General features: G+C 45.4%; 2 protein-coding genes across 2 annotated transcripts; both read right to left on the bottom strand.

Annotated features, from left to right (window-relative positions):
* Positions 1 to 118: 118 nt before the first annotated feature.
* On the bottom strand, positions 119 to 10,141 carry LOC115081220 (tumor necrosis factor ligand superfamily member 11-like). The gene is made up of 3 exons (XM_029585755.1): positions 9,929 to 10,141; positions 2,913 to 2,955; positions 119 to 2,395 (listed from the first exon to the last, which is right to left on the bottom strand). The coding sequence occupies exons 1-3, from the start codon at positions 10,100 to 10,102 to the stop codon at positions 2,004 to 2,006; spliced, it is 609 nt and encodes a 202-aa protein (XP_029441615.1). The 5' UTR covers positions 10,103 to 10,141; the 3' UTR covers positions 119 to 2,003.
* A 4,812-nt stretch (positions 10,142 to 14,953) lies between these two features.
* LOC115081007 lies at positions 14,954 to 22,488 on the bottom strand. The gene is made up of 3 exons (XM_029585513.1): positions 22,222 to 22,488; positions 17,150 to 17,330; positions 14,954 to 16,834 (listed from the first exon to the last, which is right to left on the bottom strand). The coding sequence occupies exons 1-3, from the start codon at positions 22,390 to 22,392 to the stop codon at positions 16,407 to 16,409; spliced, it is 780 nt and encodes a 259-aa protein (XP_029441373.1). The 5' UTR covers positions 22,393 to 22,488; the 3' UTR covers positions 14,954 to 16,406.
* Between the last annotated feature and the right edge of the window lie 52 nt (positions 22,489 to 22,540).

The following is a 22,540-nucleotide window of genomic DNA, read 5'->3' as shown; positions in this document are numbered from 1 at the left end:
AATTTTTATATACCGACATTCTTGAAAGAAGATATCAAATCATATCGGTTTCCATTGAAACTGAACAATCGCATCTGTGGCGTTACATTGAAACAAATCGTCAGATAACAAATAATATTAAAAGTAAAACAAATCTTATAAGTAGAAACAATCATGTCAGTGATGTTACAATAAAGCAGGTTGTCAGATAACAAATAACATTATAAATAGAACAAGTCTTTAAAAACAAAAACAAACCAATGGTGGATGTGAATGAGAACAGGTAGCAAATATAAATATAGATAGAGCATATAAATATAGAGCATCTAAGCAGTGATAATAGGCGTTTCATTTATCATGCCAATGACCATGCTCAACCAATGATAGCAACCCTAGGACTGGACTCAGCCAATGATCACACTGAGCCAAGGACTAGACTCAGCCAATGATAGCACCATGACAAGGACCAAACAAAGAACAATGATAGTACCATGCCAAGGTCCAGACTCAGCCATTGATAGAACCATGCCATGGACCAAACAAAGTCAATGATAGCTCCATGCCAAGAACCAGACTTTACCACTACCATTTAAGTTCCAGGCAGGAAATTCTGCCAGCACCAGCACTGTTCCAGGAAACAAGATCTGCTCTTCAGACATCCCAACTTTCTCTTACTCCAGATAATGTTACCTTCCCTGGCTCTGTTCTTACTGTCTCTCATCTTTCACCCCTATGTAAGAATGACCCAATCCTAAGAATCCTTATCTAGGCATTATTTCAGCAGACCATATGGGTCTCATTCTTTTAAACCTCACAAGGTTACAGTAACCTCACTCTGTAGTGACTGGCTTGCTGAATGATTGGGTCTGTTACACAGTTTTCCAGTTCCATCAGATGTGATGAGCTAATTAATAATCAGAAAGAAGTCAATGCCAACTTTCTCTGGAGGGATAACCCCAAGAGATTTATAAACTCACATTTGCTGAGAGTTAATATCTAAATAAGTTTATTAATGTACAAATAAATATGCTCCAAAACTGAGCGAGAACACAGAGACATATTTTAAGGCAGCACTGACTGAGGGCATGAGTGTGACATGCATATGTAGGAGGCAATACTCAAAACCGCCTGCGTTGGTGCACACTATATGGCTGGTTTTGCTTTGATTAATGGCCATGAAAAATGTACAGGCACTTTTTCCAGCAAAAACAACAAGTGGGGCCCGATATTCAAAGTGCGTTCAGTGCTATTTAAGCGGGCACTGAACATGCACCTACATTCAGCGGCTGCCGCTTAACTATATAAGTCCCTTATATGGCTTACGTGCTCCTCCCCTGATCTGGCCAGTGCACACCTACTTCTGTGCATGTAATCTTTAGCCATATAAGGGTGGAGCTAGTTACCCATATAACTTATAAGTATCCGTGTAAGTTTAGACACCCCATAGAGCAGGTCTAAATGTAGCTGTGAAGACTTATCTGGCTAAGTGTGCATATATATATATACACGTATTTAGTGGCTTTGCTGGCCACTGATCAACATACATCGTAACTTAGCCAGATAAGTTCTAACTGGCTAAGTTACTTACATGGCCAACTTTGAATATCTGCCCCACCCTCAGGAGCTGCTATAAAGAATGCACATAAAATTGCATGCATTATTGAACATCGCACATAACTTTACCCACATTGAGAGTGGACAATAATCAAATAGCCAAGGTCCACGAGTAGAACATGGTGGAAATGGCTTTGATTATTGCCCTTGCACAGACATTATCCAGAATCCCCTTCGCTCTACCTGCACATCCTATTCTCATCCATATGTTTGTCGCCTCCTCGCTCTCCCTAATCCATAGCCTTGTGCCCCCTACGGAGGTAGGGCGGGGGAAGACATTAACAAGTGTAGTTACCAATATCTTAAGGGTTTCTCTTTACAAAAAGATAAATTACGTAGTTTATTTTCTTTTGCAACTCGGAGGCACAGAAATTGAATAGCTTTTGGCCCTGAAACGTTCTTCTTAATGTTCAGGCTTTCAGCATTAGGAAGGCCCCGAAGTAGGTTTCTTGTGGATCTGGATTGAGTAGCAGAGGTGGCTGACACCTGACGAAGACGCTGTCACCTTTGGAGAGGCGAAACTGTCCAGCAGTGTAGTGGGAGCTGGGATTCCCTGCTCTGCAGCAGGAGATGTCCTTCCTTAGTAAGGCAGTGAGGTCACTGCCTCTTCCTTCATGTTTAACCAATAGCGTCACGGTGGCTTGTCTGACCAAGGTGCAGTTCTCGTGCAGACTCACTTGAGCGTAAATGTAATAAATCCCATCCCAGGGAATCTCCAGGTGGTCTGATCTCAGCAGGTCGGGCTGCAGGGAGAACGCCCGGCCTTTCACCTGCCAGCTCACAGTCTCTGCTTTATTGTTCTCTGAAACACAGGAAAAATGTCAGTGCCGCTGGTGGGAATGTCTCCATCATCCCTGAGCTCAGAAAAGTCCCCGGTCACTGAGAATCCTAAGAGCTAGCTGTGCTGAACAGGAAGAGCATGGCTCCTGCTACAAAGCCAGGAGGACAGCCACACATGGAAAAGAAGCACTTTGATTTGTATTCGATTGACCATGATATTAGGCTGTTGTGCTTTCTACTCAGCTGGGCAACCTCTAACATGCTACACTGGTTTTTAGGTAAGGGGACATGTCAGAGTCTGCCAAGAAACTTCAGTACACGGGCAGGTCAAGACCAACATGTCCAGGTTAAGATCAATGGGAAGTGGATTTCCTGATTTCATTTGGTTTTTGGAAGCCATTTCAAAGTCTGTGTCACCTGGCACAGTGGCCTTTCCCACTACAGTATTGGAGCTCTTTACCTGCTGACACCATGCTGTGATGTATTGTATCCCTGCTGGGAGGCGTTGCCCTTCCCGGGACTATAAGTCAGATACTTACCTGAGCTCTTGGAAATGAGATGTGCCAAGGGTCCAGAACGTTCCTGCACATCAGAAAGAAGTGGAAATATTAGTGATGAGAAGACAGTGCAATTCCCTGTCTCGGAGCAGGTGCTCACACATTCGTCCCCTTTCTGTCTTGCCTTCACCTCAGTGACCCATCCACTAGCAGCAGTGTGCACCATGCGTAAAGCAAGGAAACTCACGAGTGCAAGAATCCACTCAGTTACTCTGGGGGGAGAGGAGGGATTTGGGAAAAATTCACTATTTATTCTATTTATTTATTTTTATGTACCGGTGTTCGATTTACATATCACATCGGTTTACATATAACTTAATGGTGCAGGAAGTCAAGCATTTCCTTTTGTTAGGTACAGGGAATGATTAGAAACAGTAACGTGAAAGAATAACAGTAACATGAATAAAAACTGTAATAATGATAGTAATAAACAATAAATAACATTTGATATAGGGTTATCAGTAACAGAAGTATGTAACAGTAACAGTAAAATGTTACATAGATCGTGAGGGAGTGGAAATTATGTAGGATCGTTCATGTAGTGGCAGTGAGTATGAATATGTGTGTAAGTTGGTGGCAGTGAGTGTGTGTTGTGGAAGTGGCTGTGAGTATTAGTGGCAGTGAGTATGAATATGTGTGTAGGTTGGTGGCAGTGAGTGTGTGTTGTGGAAGTGGCTGTGAGTGAGTATTGTGGCAGTGAGTATGAAAGGGCACGGATTTACCCAAGGGAAGTCTTGCCTCACAAATCTGCTTCACTTTTATGAAGGGGTTAATAAACATGTGGATAAAGGTGAACCGGTAGATGTAGTATACTTGGATTTTCAGAAGGCGTTTGACAAAGTTCCTCATGAGAGGCTTCTAAGAAAACTAAAAAGTCATGGGATAGGAGGCGATGTCCTTTCGTGGATTGCAAACTGGTTAAAAGACAGGAAACAGAGAGTAGGATTAAATGGTCAATTTTCTCAGTGGAAAAGGGTAAACAGTGGAGTGCCTCAGGGATCTGTACTTGGACCGGTGCTTTTCAATATATTTATAAATGATCTGGAAAGGAATATGATGAGTGAGGTTATCAAATTTTCAGACGATACAAAATTATTCACAGTATTTAAATCACAAGCGGATTGTGATACATTACAGGAGGACCTTGCAAGACTGGAAGATTGGGCATCCAAATGGCAGATGAAATTTAATGTGGACAAGTGCAAGGTGATGCATATAGGGAAAAATAACCCTTGCTGTAGTTACACAATGTTAGGTTCCATATTAGGAGCTACCACCCAGGAAAAAGATCTAGGTGTCATAGTGGATAACACATTGAAATCGTCGGTTCAGTGTGCTGCGGCAGTCAAAAAAGCAAACAGAATGTTGGGAATTATTAGAAAGGGAATGGTGAATAAAACGGAAAATGTCATAATGCCTCTGTATCGCTCCATGGTGAGACCGCACCTTGAATACTGTGTACAATTCTGGTCGCCGCATCTCAAAAAAGATATAATTGCAATGGAGAAGGTACAGAGAAGGGCTACCAAAATGATAAAGGGAATAGAACAGCTCCCCTATGAGGAAAGACTAAAGAGGTTAGGGCTGTTCAGCTTGGAGGAGAGACGGCTGAGGGGAGATACGATAGAAATCTAAAAAATCATGCAAGGACTTGAACAAGTTAATGTAAATCAGTTATTTACTCTCTCAGATAATAGAAGGACCAGGGTGCACTCCATGAAGTTAGCAAGTAGCTCATTTAAAACATATTGAAGAAAATTCTTTTTCACTCAGCACATAGTTAAGCTCTGGAATTCATTGCCAGGGGATGTGGTTACAGCAGTTAGTGTAACTGGGTTTAAAAAGATTTGGATAAGTTCCTAGAGGAAAAATCCATAAACTGCTATTCATAAGTAAGGAATAGTAGCATGAGATCTATTTAATGTTTGGTATTTGTGAGGTGCTTGTGACTTGGATTGATCACTGTTGGAAATAGGATACTGGGCTTTATGGACCCTTGGTCTGATCCAGTATGACATATTTTATGTTCTTTATGTTCTCTTCTTACAGTGGTGATGGAAAAAACCAAAATCAAAAGATTAATGGGATGGTTCACTCTAAACTAAGAAGTGTCTTGCTTTGATTTTAATTAAATTATTTTTATATGCAATTGAAAATATGCTTAGAAAATTTAAAGTGAGACCAATGATTATAATTTTGAGCAACTTTAAGTGCTGGTAGTTCCTGCAATGCAAAACGTGTGCTGACCAGAATGTATAGCAACAGACCTAAGAGCTGCTCGAACATATGAAGGTCTCGGTAGTTGATAGTTTGATGGTTTGTCAACTATTATAACCTTAGTTTTTTCATTTTGAGTGAGTATGAAAATCCGTGTGTGTGTGTGTATGTGTGCATATGTGTGGCAGTGTTGGTGGCAGTGAGTGTGTGGAGGTAGTGAATAAGAGCATGGGTCTGAGTGAGTGTATGTGTGTGTGTTGGTGGCAGTGAATATGAGTGTATGTGATTAATACAGTAAGAGTTAAAGAGTCTTAGGATAAATGTGTAATTCCATCAGTGTACATCACTGCAGAGCAGGAAGGGAGCAGAAAACAGAGAAAAATGTAATATTTGGTATACAATGAAGATACACTGACATGTTCCTCAGAACAGTGAGTGCATGTGTATGTGCATGCAAGTGTGTATGTATGTGTGTGTGTGTGTGTGTATGTATGTGTGTGTGCACATGTGTATCTATGCATGCGAGTGTGTAATGTGCATGTGTGTGTGTGTGTGCATTCATGCTTGTTTATATGTGTTTAGTTGCCTGTGAGTATATATGTGTGTGTGTGTACATGCATGCATGTGTATGTGTGTGTTGGTGGCAGTGAGTGTGAATGTGTGTGATTAATACAGTACAGAGAAGTTTCAGGATTAATGTGCAATTCTGTTAGTGTATGCCAGTGCAGCTTGGGGAAGGGAGCAGAATATAGAGAAAAAGTTAATATTTGCATTGTTTGGTGAGTACTGAAGATATATTGATATGTTCCTTAGAGCTGTGACTGTATGCATGTGTGTGCATGTGTACGTGTGTATATGTATATGTGTGTACACATACATGTGTGAGTGTATGTGTCTGCAAGGGTGTATGTGTGTGTGCATATCTGTGCATGCGAGTGTATAATGCACATGTGCGTGTTTGTGCATTCATGCATGTGTGTGTGTGTTGGTGGCAGTGAGTGTGCATGTGTTTGATTAATACAGTACAGAGAAGCCTCAGAATTATTGTGAAATTCTGTTAGTGAATGTCATTGCAGTGCGAGGGAGGGAGCAGGATGTAGATGTAAAGTTAACATTTGGTGAGCACAGGATACACTGACATGTTCCTCATCATAGTGAGAAAAGCCCACGTCAGATGTCTCATTCCAAGGCTTGATGGTTTCATCTGAACAAATATCCTCCTACCCCTCTATTTTGGTCTTCTATCTGAAACATCTTCAGATAAAAGAAACTGCCAAAATAATCCTACATTGCCATGTATGTGTCTATACTGACAGTGAAGCATGCCAGAAGGTGACAATGTCTGCGCAATCAGTAAAAACAGTGATCAACCTATGAAATGGTCTTTATTCCCTCTCTCTGCACTGTGAGATAAAGTGAGATTGAAGGGGTGGAAACACCTGGGGATGGTCTTTATTCCCTATTCCATCTGATACAGTGAAATAGAAGGGATAGTCGAACCTGCACCATGTGATACAGTGAGATAGCAGGGATAGAAATGCCTTAGGATGGTCTTTATTCCCTACACCATGTGATACAGTGAGATAGAAGGGATAGAAATGCTTTAGGATGGTCTTTATTCCCTGCACCATGTGATACAGTCAGATAGAAGGAATAGAAATGACTGGGGATGGTCTTTATTTTCTGCACCATGAGATACAGTGAGATAGAAGGGATAGAAATGCCTGGGAATGGTCTTCATTCCCTGCATCATGTGATACAGTGAGACAGAAGGGATAGAAATGCCTAGGAATGGTCTTTATTCCCTGCACCATGTGATACAGTGAGATAGAAGGGATAGAAATGCCTTAGGATGTTCTTTATTCCCTGCACCATGTGATACAGTGAGACAGAAGGGATAGAAATGCCTGGGAATGATCTTTATTCCCTGCACCATGTGATACAGTGAGACAGAAGGGATAGTCACACCTGCACCATGTGATACAGTGAGATAGAAGGGATAGAAATGCCTGGGGATGGTCTTTATTTCCTGTACCATGTGATACAGTGGGATAGAAATGATTGCGGATGGTCTTTATTCCCTGCAGTGTGTGATACAGTGAGATAGAAGGGATAGAAATGCCAGGGAATGGTCTTTATTCCCTGCACCATGTGATACAGTGAGATAGAAGGGATAGAAATGACTGGGGATGGTCTTTATTCCCTGCTCCATGTGATACAGTGAGATAGAAGGGATAGAAATGACTGGGGATGGTCTTTATTCCCTGCTCCATGTGATACAGTGAGATAGAAGGAATAGAAATGACTGGGGATGGTCTTTATTCACCACACCATGTGATACAGTGAGATAGAAGGGATAGAAATGACTGGGGATGGTCTTTATTCCCTGCACCATGTGATACAGTGAGATAGAAGAGATTGACACACCTGGGCATGGTCTTTATTCCCTATTCCATCTGATACAGTGAGATAGAAGGGATAGGCACAGTTGCGCCATGTGATAAAATGAGATAGAAGGGATAGTCACACCTGTATCATGTGATATAGTGAGATAGAAGAGATTGACACACCTGAGTATTCCCTGCTCCATGTGATACAGTGAGATAGAAGGGATAGGCACAGTTGCGCCATGTGATAAAATGAGATAGAAGGGATAGTCACACCTGTATCATGTGATATAGTGAGATAGAAGAGATTGACACACCTGAGTATTCCCTGCTCCATGTGATACAGTGAGATAGAAGGGATAGGTACACTTGCACCTTGCGATATATTGAGAAGGAAGAGATAAGTACACCTGCACTATTTGATATTTATTTATTTATTTATTTATTTCACATTTTTTCTATACCGAGCTTCATGGTTGAATACCATATCAGATCGGTTTACATCGAACGAGGGATAGAAACTTGTAACAAAAAACAGAACAATAAGTTATAATCAGAAAGAGAGCAAGAAAGTTACATTGAACAAGGACTATAAACTTGGAGGCTTTACAGCTTTGGAAGTAAATAGAGTAAAAAAGGCCCGAGTAGGGCCATAACTTAAAATCAAAAGTCATAAGATAGTTTAATTGCGGAGGTATTGGATAAGAGGCATCTCACAAAGAAGGCATGGTTCCATGGCTCGTGAGTAGGATGGTAGATTATTGTGTGTCTGAAGGATCCAAGAAGGCTAGTCGGAACAGCCAAGTCTTAAGTTTTTTTTTAAAAGTTAGTAGGCATGATTCCAACCTGAGTTCTGCAGGAAGGCTATTCCAAATGTTTGGACCTGCTAGTGAAAAGGCTCGGACCCTGGTCGAAACTAGGCGAATGGTTTTGGTTGGAGGGGGTTGTAACTCTCCTTTGTGGATTTCTCTAATCGGTCTGTTGGATGTATGGAGTTTGAGGGGAAATTCAAGGTCAAGATGAAAATAGTTATGGATGGACTTGTGTATCAGGGTGAGAGATTTGTGAAGGACTCTGTAGTAGACTGGTAACCAGTGAAGGTTTCGGAGAATTGGTGTAATATGATCTCTTCGGTTGGTACTGGTTAAAATTCTGGCAGCAGCATTCTGTATCATTTGAAGAGGTTTGGTGGTTGAGCTGGGTAGGCCAGTGAGAAGAGCGCTGCAATAATCTATTTTTGAAAATATTAGGGATTGCAGAACAGTTCTAAAGTCGTGGAGATATAGGAGAGGTTTGAGTCTTCTCAACACCTGTAGTCTGTGGAAACAATCTTTGGTAGTCGAATTGATCATAGTCTTTAGATTAAGGCGGTTGTCTAGAATTACTCCCAGATCTCTTACTTGAGTATGGGTGAGTTGGAGACATGATATGTGATATAGAATATATCACATATATATCACATATAGATATGTGAGATAGAAGAGATCAACACACTTGGGTATGGTCTTTATTCCCTGCTCCATGTGATACAGTGAGATAGAAGGGATAGGCACACTTGCACCATGTGATACAGTGAGATAGAAGGGATAGGCACATTTGCAACATGTGATACAGTGAGATAGAAGGGATAGGCACATTTGCAACATGTGATAAAATGCGATAGAAAGGATAGTCACATCTGTATCATATAATACAATGAGATAGAAGGGATAGTTACACCTGTACCATGTAATACAGTGAGATAGAAGGGATAGTCACATCTGTATCATATAATACAGTGAGATAGAAGGGATAGCTACACCAGCACCATGTGATACAGTGAGATAGAAGGGATCAACACACCTGCACTATGTAATACAGTGAGATAGAAGGGATAGTTACATCTGTACCATGTAATACAGTGAGATAGAAGGGATAGTAGTCACATCTGTATCATATAATACAGTGAGATAGAAGGGATCAACACACCTGCACTATGTGATACAGTGAGATAGAAGGGATAGTCACATCTGTATCATATAATACAGTGAGATAGAAGGGACAGCTACACCAGCACCATGTGATACAGTGAGATAGAAGGGATCAACACACCTGCACTATGTAATACAGTGAGATAGAAGGGATAGTAGTCACATCTGTATCATATAATACAGTGAGATAGAAGGGATCAACACACCTGGAATGTATAAGTCGGCAGAGTCTGACTATTTGTACGCCAGCTCGCCAAGGAATGGAGCCTGCCCAGTCTTATCTAAATGTCCTCTTTGTATTATTCTCCTGTCAGTTTAATAAAAGTTGCAGCAGAAGCTTCCGAGAATCCAGTTTACCATTGCTTACAATACAAGATGTACAAAGAATTGACAAACCAGAATGCAAAGAGCCCGGTAAACTCACCGGAGTGCTGGGCAGGGAGGGCCCTGGATAGAAGAGCGTGAAGAGGAGAGTGAAGGTGATGAGCTGGAGCACGGAGAGCAGGATGACCCAGAAGAGAAGGCAGAAGGTGAGCCTCTTCAGGGTGGACACTGCTTTTACAATCTCTGGCTGTCCTTTGCTGTCCAGCAGTGTCATATTCTTCTGAGACCTTTGCAGCCCAGCATCCGAGGCGGTCTGGTGGTGAGTGAGAAGTGCATTTACCTGTTTTTTTCAACAGCTCCAGCATGTGGGTTTTCTGAGAGGAAGCTGGCAGCTGTAGAGGCTCCTCCCAGCACTGATCTCTCAATGCTGCCTCTCCATGCGAGGAGGTAAAGAAGAGCCCAGCGCACCTCCTCCAGCCTGTGCTTTGCTACACAGACTCAACGCGTCGCCAAGGCAGAGAGTGCCACATCTTGCTCTGCCACCCAAAAAATGGCCTGCACCCATCAGTCACAACAGGGTCCCTCGGGTGCACAAACAGAAGAGACCCCCAGCATTTGGGTCCCTGGGTCTGTGGACATAATGTGCTAGCAAAGCAGTGAAAGCAGGACAGAGACGAAGGGAGAGGATCAAATGGTGCAAAGCTACAAATTATTGATGCGCCCTCACATTATAGGTCTTTGGTTGGCTGAATTAATTGATTGAACTAAGAATAGTACAAGGGAACATTATAAGATTGTTCAGTCCCTTTTGCGTAATAAGAGCAGCTTGGTAGGGGTATCCCAGAGGTGCAGGATGGAAATAGTGTCATAGCCTTTAGGTTAGCCACAGCTGCCTGTTTACAGTTGTCTTTGGATGCAAAATTAAGAGCTTGGCTGTTTTCGAAGGAAGTGCTGGGAAGCTGCAGGAGTTTTCTTGGTGGCACAGGATATCGTGAAGTGGGTCATTTTGAGATTTTAAGCAATACAAAAGTAATTCTGGTTAACAGTAAGATTATAAGTTGTGTTTTTGATCCCTGTCCCTCAGAATATCCTGCTTTGGCTTGTTCATACTGTGAACTCTTCCTTGCAAGAGGGAGCATTACCACCTGTCCTTAGTGTTCAACTGTGTTTCCACTTTTAAATAAATCTTCTTTGGATGTCACACAATGCACAGTTTCTGTCCAGTATTGAATATTCCCTTTCTGGCAAAACATTATTGGAAAAGCTGTAGCTAAACAGGTAGCCTCATATGTGGAAGAAGCTGATGATTTAGATTGGCGCCAGGCAGGGTTTAGGAGAACCATAGTACAGAGACGGTGCTGGTTATTGTTGCAGATGACATCCAGCAAGGTGCATTGCAGTGCTTGCACGATTCCTGACCTGATCTCAAGACATGGTGGAAGGAGGCTAATGAATGTGACACTGCAAAACCAGGGTCAAATTGGTGGTTGGGTTTCACTATATGTAAGGTATAGCATAGAGTGAAGCTGGATAAACGTCTTGCAGGAAACACAGTGCGGCATGGAATCCTTATGAATAGAAATCCCGTGTCTGACAGGTATGGGTATAGCAGTAGGCACACACTGCCATCCACTTGGCCAAGATGAAGAAACAAACTTGTGAAATGCTAGCAAAAATTAGAAAGGCAAGTAAATTTGGCAACACAGTAATAATGGGAGATTTCAATTACCTCATCAGGAAATGTTAGAGAGATTAGGTGTCTAGATGCTCTAAATGAGTGATCTTAGATACTTGTCCAGTTAGAAGCCCCTGTAGTACAATCACACTGGGACTGGTGTGTCAATGCTGGTGTAAAACATTCCCTGCCATATGATGCACTGCAGGTATAAATGTAACACATATCACCCATGGTTAGGGAAAAGCTTAGGACAGGCCAATATATCCAGTCCAGGTCAGTTCATAGTAATTCCTCTTCATAGACAAACACAGACAATGTTTGACACAACATTTACTTGCTGACTTTGCTATAGGACCTCAGGACCTCCCATCCCATAATATACCATCAATGTACATAGGGGAAAAAAAGCTCTTGCATCTTCTCCTAGGTTTCCAAACTATACCTTTGCCTCCCAACCTGTCCAAAATGCCGGAAAAACCTTGCAGGTGCTCTGAGGATCATCATATGGCAGGCTATCTGGAGTTTGAGCCTGGTTTCCCCAGAGCCATTCGGATGGTGAAAGGGAATGGGAGTAATCTTAGGAAATATTTCTTAATAGAGAGGGTTGGTGGGTGCATGGAACGGCCTCCCAGTAGAGGTGGTGGAGACCAGGACAGGATCTGAATTTAAGAACCCATGGGATAATCACAGGAGATCTCGGGGGGAGTAATGGGAATTGTAAAGCTAAATTAGTTGGGTGGATGGGCAGACTAGATAAGGCCATCCGGTCTTTTTCTTCCGCCATTTTTCTAAAAGTGCAAAGTAATGCACATAGGGAAAAATAATCCCAACTGTAGATGCGCGGTGCTGAGTGCTGTATTGGGAGTCACCACTCAATAAAAGATCCTTACAGTCACTGTGGATAATACATTGAAATCCTACGCTCAGTGTGCAGCAGGGGTCAAAAACGCAAATAGGAATGATCTGAAAAGAAGTGGAAAATATCATATATACCAATATCATACAGTCTAATATCATATATAGCAAACTCAGGATGCTTAGGCATCTTCAGCCGTTTCCGAAGAAAGAGGATTTTACAACAGCGCTACAATCATTGCTCTACTCGAGCTTTGACTACGGGAATTCACTTTTTTGGGGGGGCTTCCTAATATTGTTCTGTGCCTGCTGCATTGGTTGCAAAATGCAGCAACACAGGCAAGAATAAAATAAATTACACTAGTGCTGTTACATAGACGAGTCAACTATGACAAGGGACCGTGGTTAGGGTGTGATCAAGATGACGAGTAAAGCGGGGTTTAAAATAGGTTTGGAGAACTTCCAGGAGGAAAAGCCCGTAACACATTATCAGCCAGGTAGCCTAAAGAAAGTCTGGGAGTGAGTAACAGGAAATAGATCTATTTTATGGGATCTGCCAGGTACCTGTGACCCAAATTGGCCACCTTCAGAGACAGGATGCTAGGCATAGTGGAGCTTGCTCTGACCCAGCCTGGCAATTCTTAGGTTCTCATACTGCTTCTCCCCACGCCTCCCCTCTCCACCCCACCACATCCTCTTTCCCTTCACGCTGTCATTAGAATCGCTTTCATGGTTCACTTACATTGCCTGGTGATTGTCGTCTTATGTTCACTGGGATTGTGAACTGAGGAAGGGAGTATTTTACTTATTTATTTAAAATATTTGTATTCCACTTTTTCACAGAATCCCAGAGCGGTGAACAATGAAACATTCATAATAAAATAATAACAAAACAAGAACGTCAAGAAGACTAAATGTCAAAAAAGGATAGATCACGGTGAAAGCCCGGATATTAAGGCGCTCAAGTCAGTAAATACTAAGACTTACGAATGACAGATGCATGGCGCCTGTTAGAGGAAATCTATCCAAAACAGAAAAGCTTTCAACTGCTTCTTACAAAGTTTTTCACAGGTCGTTAGCTGCAACTCAACTGACAAAGAATTCCATAGTTCGGGAGCAGCTGTACACATGAAACAAGGAGTTGAGTCATGGGATATTCTCAATGCTGATCATTTTAAACACCCAAGAGGCTATTTTGTATTTCACTCTCATCTCGATGAGTAACCAATGTGCGTGTTTATTAAGTCCAGAAATTCTGTAACAAGTGGAGTACTCGCAATGCATTGACAGATAAGCCTGTACGACGTGCATTACAGTACATGTAACCCGCCGAGTACCTTGGATCATGCAGAATATAAATCCACTAAATACAATAAATAATCGAACACAAGAAGGATCATTGTTTGTACAATTGTCTTAAAGTTCTCAGTGACCTTGAAAGGTGAAGTTTATAATATCTTGATTTGATGAATGCTGCTATTGGCGTTGACATTGATAATTCCCTGTCCAGGACAAAACTGAGGCTTTTTACTTGGGCAGCCACAGGAATATTAATATTTTCAAATCTGAAGAAGGATGGAATGTGAGAAACACCATGTTGTCTGGAGCTAGCCTGCCTCCGCAGCACCATGACCTCCGTCTTGTTTAAATTTAAAGTCCCATCCATTATTTGATGGCAGAAAGACAGATAGTTAGTGAGCGAAGGGTGCATGACCGGGAGGAGGCTACTGGATGAAAAACCGCATATCATCCGCATACATGCAGCATCCTGCACAGAGTCCAGGCAATAACTTGCAGGGGGGAGATAGATGTTAAAAAGCGCAGGGCCTGATTTAAAAAAACATTTACAGTTTACTCAAGTGAGTTTTGAAAATCGCTACAATATATGCCATTGGATTGTCCATAGGATTTACTCATGTAGGCACGTCAATGGCTTTCGAACGTTGCTATGATAGTATGTTACACTTAGGAGCGTAACTCCTTTGAAAATTAGCTCCATGGCTGATAAGGCTGAGCCCTGGGGGAACCAGTTGTTATTGGGTGCCATTAAGGATGAGCGGAGCCCATGGAAAACGTACGGGTTCTGTCTGCAAAATACGATGTAAACCAGCGTAATTATATTGCCCGAGATCCCACCCAGCTCGTACAATAGAATGATGTGATGTAGAGTGTCAAAGGCTGCAGAGGCATTCAGGAGGTTCTGGGACAAAATCTTGTCCGCCATCAAAACCTCTGCTAAATGCATCGACATTAAATCATAACAACATTTCAGTATTTAGTCTCTTATGGAAGCCAACTTGAAAATGATCTAACCTCTGGTTTTCCTGAACAAAGTCATTGAGTATTATGTATTAATTAAATTAGTCCAATGTAAAGTATCACCTTATATATATATATATATATACATATTTTTTATTTTTATTTGTTACCTTTATTTTCCCTGGATCAGAAAGAAAGGTGAGCAGAAACGTGACTGGTTACCTTCACTGCCAAAGGCAAAGAACATTTCTTGTCAATAAATAATGAAAGCTTTGCGCTTTATCACAGGCTGACTTGTCCACCCTCAGGAAAGAAATTCACACACACTTTTAAGTCCAAACTTTTACTTTCTTTATTGTGATTCGGCCTCTTCTTGTGAAAGTGATTCATTAGGGAGTGCCATATTCTAGAGAGATGTGCAGCCAAAACACTGCCACCAACGTCCACGGGATGTGGACAGGAGGGGAGAGAATTAATATCCATCGAGGGGATACATAAACCTACAGCATGAGGGAGAAGGCATCTCTGAACATCAGATACACAGGATCTCTACGGAAATCAAAGCTCAATGCCAGATAAAAGTCTGGTAAAGCCCAGTGCTTCCACCAGGCAATCATAAATACATCGGTAGACTGTAATATTTCACATCTACTTAACAAGTCCCAGGAAAACTCATCAGATTAGAAATCCCATCTAAGCTTCTCTCTTGTCCCACACTTTTCTCACGGAATTCATAAACCAATTCCCAGAAAGCTGTGAGACAGGAGGACAGAAAATGAAAATGCACCCCATTCAGTTCCCATGGCCCGCAGTTAGGTGGTCTTGGCCTGCAGTAAGACCTAGAACATAAGGCAAGTCCAGAACGTGAACATAAGGCAGGTCCAGAACATCACTAAACAGCATCTCATGCAGACAGGATGATCACAGGGAAGACTGGATGATGCCAGCCTCAGGAGGAAGGACAGCCTATGACAAAGGTCCCGGGAAGGCTTCTCCTTCCCCTGTGCTTCGCAGTCTTCAGACCTGGAACATTTGTAACAATATTTAACCTGAAAATAAATAAAAACAGCAGCACAAAATCTCCCTAAATGACCATCAGCATCTGTAAATGTTAGGTTCATAGACCCATAAAGGAAGCTCAGAATCACCGTGTAGCCCCTCAGATGGTTGTACATCTTGCACTGCTTCTTCCATTTGAAATCAGCAAAAAAATGCATGGGGGGGTGAATAGTTCAAAACTGCTGGATTGGCTGAAAGCCTCTTTCCAGAAGCTGGGTCACTTGGAGCTTCTCACGGACATTGGAGATATATCAGGCTTCAACCAGGTCAGGACTGTGCCTGCTCGGTCAGGAAAAGGGTAGAACCCTGGACATTATCTCCAATAATACAACATTAATCCCCCAGAAATCCTCCATCTCATGGGCTTCACTCTTCCGAATGGGCAGCTCAGCAGCCCCAGATCGCTGAAGCCGCCTCAAGCTTGCCCCAGCCTCCACTGCCTTCTGCTTGATTGAATATTTCCTGCGCACCTTTCCCAGGTTTACAATAAATAATGCAAAGGAATAAATAAATTAAATTAAATACATATAAATAATAAGTCTGTGAAAGTTCATCCCGCATTTGATCCACCAGGAGCGTAAATGGAAAATGACTGTGAACATCTTTTGTAGTGCTTTGGCTGCAGGAGTTTTTGGGGAGTCTCCATCCACAATGAGGGCAGCTCTGGAAAAGGGACCCAGTCACTCCATGCATGTCCTTGGCTGGGCTCTCAGAAGAAGGGACCCAGTCACTCCTTGCACCCTGTGTTGATGCGTAAGAGTCCGAAGAAGTTGAGGTTGTCCTGACTGAGCTGCAGTTGCTGGTGGTTGGTGGCTCCCTGCAGGCTCAGTTGGGCATGGAGCTGGTCACCCGGGGATAAGCAGAATAAGGTGCCCATGAAGACGGAGGAGGGTTGGGTGCTAGGCAGCTTCAGTGGGATTTGCAGTACAGGGCTCCCTGGGGTCCCCTGCTGCAGAGTTAAAGTGGCTGTTCCAGCCTGGGTGCAAGGGGACATCACACATGCCACACTCAGCTGGGCGTAGATGTAGTACAAGCCCTTCCTGTGCACCTTCAGCCGGCCAGAATCAGGATCGTAGTCAAAGTCTGGGCCAATGAAGCTGGGTCCCACGTTGGGAATGTGGCTCCAGCGCATCTCCATGGTCTCCTTCAGGTCCACTGTGGAGGAAAACAAGAGCAAAGGTTTAAGCCACTGTGCATGGGGGCAGAGTCCTAGCTGAGCAGGGCTCTGTAACTCTCGCAATGAAAAAGCCGTCTCTAACATCTCAATCTTCCTGTCCCGCTAGTAAAAATACCCCTTTGATAACAGAAGTCATTCAGCCCAGAAATAAAGGTTAACAAATAAAAACTGAAAAAGCCAAACATTCATAAGTTGAGATCCCTCTGGGAAGTTGTTTCCTGAGGCTCTCCTGATTACTGAACTCTTTTATTAAGAACATTTTTATCCATTTTTAAGCAAAGGCTCGAGCTTACCATCTGCTGCTATTAGATGGGCCCCGTCCACTGCTGCTGCCGCCTCCGCCACTCTGCTCGCTATTTCTGCAGACGCTGTTTCTGTTCCCATGATGGCCGCTATTTCTGCGGCCGCTGACGCAGCCCCCGCTGTTGCCTCTGTCCCGGCTGTTCCCACCACCGCTCCTCTTTCTGCAGCTTTCTGTCAAAAGATGAGGAAGATAAAATCCCAGGGAAGACAAACATCATGGGGGGAGGGGAAGGGGAAGGGTCTTTCCTTATTATCTGTCTAATAAAGACACAAGAAGTGCCAGGCTGGGTGAGAACAAGGACCCATCGACCCCCTCATCCTGTACATAAGGACATGAGGAGTGCCAGGCTGGGTGAGAGTAAGGTCCATGGAGCCCTCACCCTGTACATAAAGACATAAGGAGTGCCAGGCTGGGTGAGAGTAAGGTCCATGGAGCCCCTCATCCTGTACATAAGGACATGAGGAGTGCCAGGCTGGGTGAGAGTAAGGTCCATGGAGCCCTCACTCTGTAAATAAGGAGTGCCAGGCTGGGTGAGAGTAAGGTCCATGGAGCCCTCATCCTGTACATAAGGACATAAGGAGTGCCAGGCTGGGTGAGAGTAAGGTCCATGGAGCCCTCATCCTGTACATAAGGACATAAGGAGTGCCAGGCTGGGTGAGAGTAAGGTCCATGGAGCCCTCATCCTGTACATAAGGACATAAGGAGTGCCAGGCTGGGTGAGAGTAAGGTCCATGGAGCCCTCATCCTGTACATAAGGACATGAGGATTGCCAGGCTGGGTGAGAGTAAGGTCCATGGAGCCCTCACCCTGTACATAAGGACATAAGGAGTGCCAGGCTGGGTGAGAGTAAGGTCCATGGAGCCCTCATCCTGTACATAAGGACATGAGGAGTGCAAGGCTGGGTGAGAGTAAGGTCCATGGGGCCCCTCGTCCTGTACATAAGGACATAAGGAGTGCCAGGCTGGGTGAGAGTAAGGTCCATGGAGCCCTCACCCTGTACATAAGGACATGAGGAGTACCAGGCTGGGTGAGAGTAAGGTCCTGGAGCCCCTCACCCTGTACATAAGGACATAAGGAGTGCCAGGCTGGGAGAGAGTAAGGTCCATGGAGCCCCTCACCCTGTACATAAGGACATGAGGAGTGCCAGGCTGGGTGAGAGTAAGGTCCATAGAGCCCTCATCCTGTACATAAGGACATAAGGAGTGCCAGGCTGGGTGAGAGTAAGGTCTATGGAGCCTCTCATCCTGTACATAAGGACATAAGGAGTGCCAGGCTGGGTGAGAGTAAGGTCCATGGAGCCCTCATCCTGTACATAAGGACATGAGGAGTGCCAGGCTGGGTGAGAGTAAGGTCCATGGAGCCCTCATCCTGTACATAAGGACATGAGGAGTGCCAGGCTGGGTGAGAGTAAGGTCCATGGAGCCCTCATCCTGTACATAAGGACATAAGGAGTCCCAGGCTGGGTGAGAGTAAGGTCCATGGAGCCCTCATCCTGTACATAAGGACATGAGGAGTGCCAGGCTGGGTGAGAGTAAGGTCCATGGAGCCCTCATCCTGTACATAAGGACATGAGGAGTGCCAGGCTGGGTGAGAGTAAGGTGCATGGAGCCCTCATCCTGTACATAAGGACATGAGGAGTGCCAGGCTGGGTGAGAGTAAGGTCCATGGAGCCCTCATCCTGTACATAAGGACATGAGGAGTGCCAGGCTGGGTGAGAGTAAGGTCCATGGAGCCCTCATCCTGTACATAAGGACATGAGGAGTGCCAGGCTGGGTGAGAGTAAGGTCCATGGAGCCCTCATCCTGTACATAAGGACATAAGGAGTGCCAGGCTGGGTGAGAGTAAGGTCCATGGAGCCCTCATCCTGTACATAAGGACATAAGGAGTGCCAGGCTGGGTGAGAGTAAGATCCATGGAGCCCTCACCCTGTACATAAGGACATGAGGAGTGCCAGGCTGGGTGAGAGTAAGGTCCATGGAGCTCCTCATCCTGTACATAAGGACATGAGGAGTGCCAGGCTGGGTGAGAGTAAGGTCCTGGAGCTCCTCATCCTGTACATAAGGACATGAGGAGTGCCAGGCTGGGTGAGAGTAAGGTCCATGGAGCCCCTCATCCTGTACATAAGGACATGAGGAGTGCCAGGCTGGGTGAGAGTAAGGTCCATGGAGCCCTCATCCTGTACATAAGGACATAAGGAGTGCCAGGCTGGGTGAGAGTAAGGTCCATGGGGCCCCTCATCCTGTACATAAGGACATGAGGAGTGCCAGGCTGGGTGAGAGTAAGGTCCATGGAGCCCTTCATCCTGTACATAAGGACATGAGCAGTGCCAGGCTGGGTGAGAGTAAGGTCCATGGGGCCCCTCATCCTGTACATAAGGACATGAGCAGTGCCAGGCTGGGTGAGAGTAAGGTCCATGGGGCCCCTCATCCTGTACATAAGGACATGAGCAGTGCCAGGCTGGGTGAGAGTAAGGTCCATGGAGCACTCATCCTGTACATAAGGACATAAGGAGTGCCAGGCTGGGTGAGAGTAAGGTCCATGGAGCCCTCATCCTGTAAATAAGGACATGAGCAGTGCCAGGCTGGGTGAGAGTAAGGTCCATGGAGCACTCATCCTGTAAATAAGGACATGAGCAGTGCCAGGCTGGGTGAGAGTAAGGTCCATGGAGCCCCTCATCCTGTACATAAGGACATAAGGAGTGCCAGGCTGGGTGAGAGTAAGGTCCATGGAGCCCTCATCCTGTACATAAGGACATAAGGAGTGCCAGGCTGGGTGAGAGTAAGGTCCATGGAGCCCTCATCCTGTACATAAGGACATAAGGAGTGCCAGGCTGGGTGAGAGTAAGGTCCATGGAGCACTCATCCTGTAAATAAGGACATAAGGAGTGCCAGGCTGGGTGAGAGTAAGGTCCATGGAGCACTCATCCTGTACATAAGGACATAAGGAGTGCCAGGCTGGGTGAGAGTAAGGTCCATGGAGCCCTCATCCTGTAAATAAGGACATGAGCAGTGCCAGGCTGGGTGAGAGTAAGGTTCATGGAGCACTCATCCTGTAAATAAGGACATGAGCAGTGCCAGGCTGGGTGAGAGTAAGGTCCATGGAGCCCCTCATCCTGTACATAAGGACATAAGGAGTGCCAGGCTGGGTGAGAGTAAGGTCCATGGAGCACTCATCCTGTACATAAGGACATAAGGAGTGCCAGGCTGGGTGAGAGTAAGGTCCATGGAGCCCTCATCCTGTACATAAGGACATAAGGAGTGCCAGGCTGGGTGAGAGTAAGGTCCATGGAGCACTCATCCTGTAAATAAGGACATGAGCAGTGCCAGGCTGGGTGAGAGTAAGGTCCATGGAGCCCTCATCCTGTACATAAGGACATAAGGAGTGCCAGGCTGGGTGAGAGTAAGGTCCATGGAGCACTCATCCTGTAAATAAGGACATAAGGAGTGCCAGGCTGGGTGAGAGTAAGGTCCATGGAGCACTCATCCTGTACATAAGGACATGAGGAGTGCCAGGCTGGGTGAGAGTAAGATCCATGGAGCCCTCACCCTGTAAATAAGGACATGAGGAGTGCCAGGCTGGGTGAGAGTAAGGTTCATGGAGCACTCATCCTGTAAATAAGGACATGAGCAGTGCCAGGCTGGGTGAGAGTAAGGTCCATGGAGCCCCTCATCCTGTACATAAGGACATAAGGAGTGCCAGGCTGGGTGAGAGTAAGGTCCATGGAGCACTCATCCTGTACATAAGGACATAAGGAGTGCCAGGCTGGGTGAGAGTAAGGTCCATGGAGCCCTCATCCTGTACATAAGGACATAAGGAGTGCCAGGCTGGGTGAGAGTAAGGTCCATGGAGCAGTCATCCTGTAAATAAGGACATGAGCAGTGCCAGGCTGGGTGAGAGTAAGGTCCATGGAGCCCTCATCCTGTACATAAGGACATAAGGAGTGCCAGGCTGGGTGAGAGTAAGGTCCATGGAGCACTCATCCTGTAAATAAGGACATAAGGAGTGCCAGGCTGGGTGAGAGTAAGATCCATGGAGCCCTCATCCTGTAAATAAGGACATAAGGAGTGCCAGGCTGGGTGAGAGTAAGGTCCTGGAGCCCTCATCCTGTACATAAGGACATAAGGAGTGCCAGGCTGGGTGAGAGTAAGGTCCATGGAGCACTCATCCTGTACATAAGGACATGAGGAGTGCCAGGCTGGGTGAGAGTAAGGTCCATGGAGCCCTCACCCTGTACATAAGGACATGAGGAGTGCCAGGCTGGGTGAGAGTAAGGTCCATGGAGCCCTCATCCTGTACATAAGGACATGAGCAGTGCCAGGCTGGGTGAGAGTAAGATCCATGGAGCCCTCATCCTGTACATAAGGACATGAGCAGTGCCAGGCTGGGTGAGAGTAAGGTCCATGGAGCCCCTCATCCTGTACATAAGGACATAAGGAGTGCCAGGCTGGGTGAGAGTAAGGTCCATGGAGCACTCATCCTGTACATAAGGACATGAGCAGTGCCAGGCTGGGTGAGAGTAAGGTCCATGGGGCCCCTCATCCTGTACATAAGGACATGAGCAGTGCCAGGCTGGGTGAGAGTAAGGTCCATGGAGCCCTCATCCTGTAAATAAGGACATGAGGAGTGCCAGGCTGGGTGAGAGTAAGGTCCATGGAGCCCTCATCCTGTAAATAAGGACATAAGGAGTGCCAGGCTGGGTGAGAGTAAGGTCCTGGAGCCCCTTAAACCTGGCCCCGTCTATAATACAGATTTACTGCCGATGCTCCGGATTCACCTCGGTATTACCTGGGCAGCAGCTTTCCTGCAGTCCTGGGAGGGGGGAGAGAGAGACGTAGGGAAGGAGGAACACCCAGGGGCTCTCTTTCTGGATCTTGGGGACAGACCTAGTTATCAAGGGTTCTCCTTTTATTTTCTGCTAATGTTCTTGAAAGTGGTTTCAGTGCAGATCCGGATGCCCTGTGTGATGCTTGACCCTGCACCGGCTCGGAAGCAGCCTAGACCCCACCTTCGTCCCCTCCCCTCCCCTCCCCTCCCCCCCATCGGCTGCCGAGTGCCACTCACCTCTCTGCCCTCGCAGGGCCAGTTGAGGAGCACGAAAGTCCCCAGGGCGGCCACGGCCAGGGCCAGCAAGGCCAGGGGCAGGAAGACGGCCAGGTGGAGTCTGCTGCAGCTGTGCCGGGGGTCGGTCAGGCTCTCGGGATCCCGCACAGCAGAGGGGCTGCACAGGGTCATGATACAGGCTAAAGGGCAAGCAATCTGCTTTCAGGGAGGGAAGGCGCCTGCAGCTGCCCCGTCGGCTGGGTCTGTGCCCGCAGGGCTGCTGCTCTCTCGCTTTATGAAGCAGTGGCAGGAAGTCCTGTCATGCGGCAGAGGGACTTCC

This window comes from Rhinatrema bivittatum, chromosome 19 (genome assembly GCF_901001135.1).
Source record: "Rhinatrema bivittatum chromosome 19, aRhiBiv1.1, whole genome shotgun sequence".
NCBI classification, from domain to species: Eukaryota; Metazoa; Chordata; class Amphibia; order Gymnophiona; family Rhinatrematidae; genus Rhinatrema; species Rhinatrema bivittatum.
Note: the sequence above shows the minus strand (reverse complement) of the source record. Positions and strands in the feature narration are given on the sequence as shown.